Below are 6,097 nucleotides of genomic sequence, written 5' to 3'. Positions count from 1 at the left end.
GAATACTAGAGTTGGAAAGATCTTGAAGGAATTTTACATGTCTCTGGTTCTCAATTATCTCACAGATATAAGCTGGCAGAGGGTAAAGAGACTTAAACCACAGAATGTGGGCCACATTTTCTCTGTGTCCTAGGACCCTAGAATGAGGGGAAGTATCCTGTGTGGGTGAAGGCCTCTTTCATGAGCTCATTAACTCTTTATATGAGACAAAAATCACTGACTAATAGAGTGATTGTATAAGAATCAACATAAATATTAATGAGGAAAATGCCTGTTTTCTTGCACCAACACCCACTACAGGCATATATAAGGTCTGGAAGAGAAGGAAGGCTTTGACTTCAAGCAAATCCAACTGTGGGCAAAGCACACATCTGGCTTTCAGCACCATGACTTCTCATCATTGCAGTTCTCTCCGCAGTAAACAGGTTTCAGAGGCCAAGGCTGCATCTCTGCACTTGTCAGCCACCATGGCACATGCCAACCGACTGCGTGTGGGGGCAACCCCTCTGGGCCAACCCAGCCTCTGTATGCCCCACAGCTGCCACACTGCTTGCCCCTTGCCAGGGACCCGCAACATTCCTGGCAACATTGGAGTCTGTGAGAACTATGGGGAAGGCGCTCCCAATGGCCATGAGAAGGTGACCATGCAGTTCCTGAATGATCGCCTGGCCAACTACCTGGAGAAGGTGCGCCAGCTGGAGAGGGACAATGAGGAGCTAGAGACCACTATCCGAGAGGCAAGCAAATGCCACGAGTCTAGCACGTGTCCAGACTACCAGTCCTACTTTCAGACCATTGAGGAGCTCCAGCAGAAGGTGAGGTTTGTAGTGCTCCAGATGAGGGGTTGGCAAACTATGGCTCATCTGGCCTACTGATTGATTTTATAAATAAAGTTTTATTGGTACATGGCCATGCTCATTTCTTAGTGTATTGCATATGACTGCTTTCGTGCTCTAATGGCAGAGTTGAGTAGTTGTAACAGATTCATGGCCTTCAAAGCCTTAAATATTTACTGTCTTGCTCTTTACAGAAAAAGATTACTGACATTTGCACAAAATTTTAAGGGCCTGGATTGGGAGTGAAAACAGCCTCAGTTGAAAAATTTTTTTTTTTATTGTGGGAAGAGAATTTCTTGAGTGGAGGTGAATGGGACCATGTAAAAGATGAGATGTAGAATTCAGGATTCTGAATTTATGTTTACTTAGTCTCAGTACTTAGAATTATAACATTGTAGTTGCAAAATCAGCGCAACCTAATTTCTGGCGCAGTACAAGGCAGCATGTTCTATTGCCCTTCATGAACCAGTATATGGCTATTCAGTAGCATTGGTCTCTTCTGCATATCTTCTGGCCCCTTTAATAATCAATGCAATGCTTCCTAAGGACCTATATTTTAGTTTTGGAGGTAGGAAGACAAAAAATGTCAAGTAGGGGCCACAGAAACCTGGCTAGATTCACAGAAGACCTTTGGGGAAGTTGACCAACCAGCATAAGGGACTTCTTATTAAGAATGCATCTGCCTTTATTTAAACCTTTTATAACCAGCCCATTGTCCTGTGGCCTAGATTTCAGATCTTGTTCATATCAGGCTAAATATTATGGCTGGCAAAATAAAATTAAGTCTCTGTTATATGTTCAGTTCACTATTCCTTTCCATTTCCCAGTTCTTTTGGCTCTATGCCTTTTGCCTTTGCCAAGCATCCTCATACACACCCCCTCTCCTATACCACACTAGCATCTCTTATGTGTTTGGGAGTTTGTGTTGTCCAAGGGGATGTTGTCATTTGAATCTCAGCCAATGGAACTTCTTTTGACTCGAGGCCATTGATGGCTCTGGAGATAGTGAATTACCAGGCCTATTTTCTTTCCCCCAGATTCTGTGCACCAAATCTGAGAACAACAGGCTGGTTGTGCAAATAGACAATGCCAAGCTGGCTGCAGATGACTTCAGGACCAAGTGAGTTGGGGTACAACAGGCAGAGGGAGGAGCCAGGTACCTACTCTGATTTCTTCTCTTTTGTGTTACAGTTGGCATCAGAGATATAATTGACTAAGCTCCCAAACTGACAGTTATAGCAGGATAAAACAGAGGGCATTATGCCCAAGATCTTGAAAAAACATTCCTTTGCCCCTCAGTTGTGTAGCTTTTATGCTTCACAGCGTGATTGAGAATGTATCATACACTTGCTGCTATTGTTCCAAGGACCTGGGGAGGTAGGCAGGGCAGTGATGTCTTTGTCTTTGTGAGGATACAAAGCTCCAGGCCCTGAAGCAACCTACCTGAAGTCATGTGGCTACTGAGTGGAAGAACTGGGACTCGACCTCATATTTCCTACCCTGAGGTCATTTCCTACCAAATTCAGCTGCCTCTGTGAGGATATTTCCACACTGAAGCCCACCCAATTTGTGAGCACCAGTAACTCACAACAAAAGTCATGCTTCATGGTCTATGATGGAGGCACCCATGTGTGAAAAGTTTATGCCACCTGAGAAGGTCTAACCTGGGAGCAGGAAGAGGCAGTGTGTTTTATAGTCTTTCTTCAAAATTCGGTGGAAGCCTCACTCCTCTGGAGCTAAAGAAAGCCATTTCCATCCTCCCATTCTGGCCTTTGGCTTCTAATCTGAGAGAGAACCCAGAGTCTGCCTCAGTAGGGGTGGGGGAAGATGAGGGTCTGCAGGGACAACCTGGTGTGGCAATTGCCAGGTTACTCTGCTGCCACCTTCCCTTTGGCCATGAGCCCATGAGGGCAGGTGCTGGACATGTGTCTACCCAGCACCCTCAGTACTGGCTTCTTTGTCCGGCTTGTCATTGGTGCTTAATGTCAAATGAGTGGGGGAACACCCCATTGCTTTCTGGGCTGGGAGTGTGCCACATAGAAAATGCCAACTCACAATTAGACTGAAGAAAGATGGCCAGTGGAGTGGCTACCAATATCCTGGGGCCCCTCTGCCCTCTAACCCTGAGTCCTGTATCTTTCCTGCTAAAGGTACCAGACAGAGCACTCGCTCTGCCAGCTGGGGGAAGCTGACATTTGCGGCCTGCGCAGGATGTTGGATGACCTCACACTTGCCAAGTGTGACCTGGAGGCCCAGCTGGAGTCCCTCAAGGAGGAGCTGCTCTGCCTTAAGAAGAACCATGAGCAGGTGTGTGGCCTTTGTGTAATATTTTTTTGGGGGTAAGTTCAGGCTCATTTGGGGGAAGAAATGAAGCTCTTCCTCCTGCTCAGGATGGAAGCTCTGTAGGCCCTGCCTCATGGTTAAGGCTCACAAGCTATGGAGGTAAGCTCCAGCTTTCAGTGGGAACTTGCTCTTCATTGCAGCCTCTGGAAGTTGCTAGGCTAATGCAGGTGGTGCCCCATCCTCAGAGGCACACAGAGAAATCACTGGGGAGAATGGGAAGTGGGACATGAGGCTTTGGGTAGAGGGCAGTGGGGGTTTCATGAATGGGATGTCTTTCTCCTGTCCCCAAAGGAAGTCCACACCCTAAAGTGCCAGCTGGGGGACAAGCTCCAGATTAAGATGGATGTCGAGCCCACCGTGGACCTGGGCAGGGTGCTGGAGGACATGAGGTGCCACTATGAGGCCATGGTGCAGACCAGCCGCAATGATGTGGAGGAGTGGTTCCAAGATCAGGTGAGGGTGCTGCCTCGGAGCAGGGAGGGACCCGGGCTTCCACACGGGCAGGCTGCTGATCATGTCTCTGTGCACTTGTGCTTCAGTCTGAGAGCATCAGCCAGCAGGACATGTCCTGCTCCGAGGAGCTGCGGTGCTGCCAGTCGGAGATCCTGGAGCTGAGACGCACGGTGAACGCCCTGGAGGTGGAGCTTCAGGCCCAGCACACACTGGTGAGCTGCATTGCACACCTGGAAGACTCAGCCTGGTTCCCATTCCCAAGAGCAGTTCCTGGTTCAGTCCCTGCCTCCCTTAAGTACAGACCAGGACACAGTTCAAACCCCGACTTCTTTGCCTTTGCAAGAACTTTCTCATAGATGTGGCTGCTGAGGGAATGAACATTCCTTCAGATGAGCGAGGTCCTGAAAATTTATCCTGAGGTCTACAATGATGAGCAATGGCACGTCATTAGTTCTTCCAGCTGAGGAGTGCTAACAGGAGCTAGGTTGTTCTCCAGGCCTGGCAACACCTTGGGGTGTCACAGTCTTACTGGAGAGACTGGGGCTGCAGTCCACGATTCTCCATCTGGTTCTGTCTTTGGTATTACAGAAAGACTGTCTGCAGAACTCTCTGTGTGAAGCCGATGCCCGTTTTGGCACGGAGCTGGCCCAGATGCAGATCCTGATCAGCAACGTGGAGGAGCAGCTGTCTGAGATCCGGGGTGACCTGGAGCGGCAGAACCAGGAGTACCAGGTGCTGCTGGACGTTAAGGCTCGGTTGGAGTGTGAGATCAACACATACCGGAAACTTCTGGAGAGCGAGGACTGCAAGTGTGTACCCTGATGTTTGTGCCAATGTCATGTGTAAAAGCAGAGACCTTTTGTGGGGAGGACTTGAAAGGAGGGATGTCAAGGGGACAAATTTGCTATCCAGTAAGCTTGATGAGCTGCCTGGATGTAGAGGAAGGCATGTGGGAGCTTTTCAGCTCATGCCATCCATTCTGCTGACTACGTCACATTCCCAGATGCCAATCACTGCCACGGGGAGCTGAAATACTGAGAGCTCAGCGCATTTAGGTTCCGCTAAATTCTCTCTGGAAGAAGTATTCTCATAATAGGGATTCTTCATACTCAATGTTAAAAAAAATTGCTAAGGGCATTTGCAGCCATTCTTTCATTTTGTCCTGTGTAACAGGTAAGGTGGATAGAATACCTCATGAAGCAATAAGGAACAAGACTGGGGCCTGTGCATCAATCGGGAGGGCAGTGGACATCTGGCCTGCTGTTGCCCAGCCAGCCTTTCTGCATTTCTTGCCCTTGTTCCTTTGCCCGCGGCAGGAAGGGCTGTTTTTTGCACAGGGGTCCCCCGAGCTCTGATCTTACCTCTGCTGTAATTCTGGCCATGTCGCTACCCCTTTCTAGGCCTAGCAGGACCTCCAAGGTTTACATTCTCCTTTGCTTTCCCAATTGGAAAGTGTCTGTGTACTTTAGTCTTTCATGCACTTTTGATGCAGTGTTCCAAACACCTTTTTCTTTCCGCAGGCTCCCTTGCAACCCATGTGCAACCCCAGCAGCCAGCACCCTCTGTCCAGCCCCTGCAGCCTGTACCCCCTGCTCTCCCTGCCGTTCTGGGCCCCCTCGGGCCTCCTGTGGTACCTGTTCATCATCTCGATGCTGACACACTCCTCAGCCTGAGGAATCAGGAAATGGGAACCATCTGCAGCCCGGCTGGCTCCACTCTGCAGGCCTGCCACCCCAGGCCTTGCTCCCCCAGCCAGCTGGACAGGAGACTGACACCAGGCAGTGCTTCTCTGCTGTTGGGCTTTCCAGTCTGGCAGCTCAGCCCTGGCCTCTGGATTTGGGCTTCCTCTCCTTAAGGTGTCTTGGATGCTCCTTTTGCTTCCTTCTGTTGCCTCACAGTCTGAGCTGTGGTAGATATCTTTGTTTTTATTTTGCTAATACACTTCACTTTGGCAGCATGAAGAGCCCAAGACCTGTGATCGGTGTCTCCACCCCGCATCAAGAGTGTTGCTGAGGGCCCCTTGAGCCAGCTGTCTCCACAGAAGCAGGGGTTGGGGATCTCTCACCTTAGAGGGGTTCTGGGAGGTGGCAAAGCCAGTGAGGACTGCAGTTAAGAATGGGCCTGCAGCAAAATAGCACAGTTCAGAGATAACCAGCTGTAACTGGGTATCTAAAGCCTATTTAGAGCCAGATTCACAAAACTTTTAAAATACAGGCACCAAATAAAATCCCCCTTATCAGGATGAAGCCTCTGGTCCTTGTGCAAAGGAAAAGCTCAGGTCAGAAGTTCTGCTGGCACCTCCTAGAATACTCTATTTAAAGTAAGCATGGTGAGCAAGGCATAGTGCTGGGGCTTTATGGATCTTGTGACACAGGGTCCCACCAAACCCTGCAAAGAGGGAGCAGCTAATGGCTGAATCAAGACTCGAATCCCAGTCTCTTTGAATTAGGTCCAAAGCCTGTACT

The 6,097-nt window shown here is 49.3% G+C and overlaps 1 protein-coding gene across 1 annotated transcript; it reads left to right on the top strand.

Moving 5' to 3' along the window:
* The first annotated feature begins 386 nt into the window (after positions 1–386).
* LOC121473996 (keratin, type I cuticular Ha7-like) lies at positions 387–5,288 on the top strand. Its single transcript, XM_041726827.1, has 7 exons — positions 387–815; positions 1,874–1,956; positions 2,987–3,143; positions 3,471–3,632; positions 3,719–3,844; positions 4,221–4,441; positions 5,153–5,288. The coding sequence occupies exons 1-7, from the start codon at positions 387–389 to the stop codon at positions 5,286–5,288; spliced, it is 1,314 nt and encodes a 437-aa protein (XP_041582761.1).
* Positions 5,289–6,097: the final 809 nt, after the last annotated feature.

Source organism: Vulpes lagopus, chromosome 12, assembly GCF_018345385.1.
Source record: "Vulpes lagopus strain Blue_001 chromosome 12, ASM1834538v1, whole genome shotgun sequence".
NCBI lineage: Eukaryota > Metazoa > Chordata > Mammalia > Carnivora > Canidae > Vulpes > Vulpes lagopus.
The sequence above is the reverse complement of the archived record's forward strand: the minus strand, read 5'-3'. Positions and strand labels throughout refer to the sequence as shown.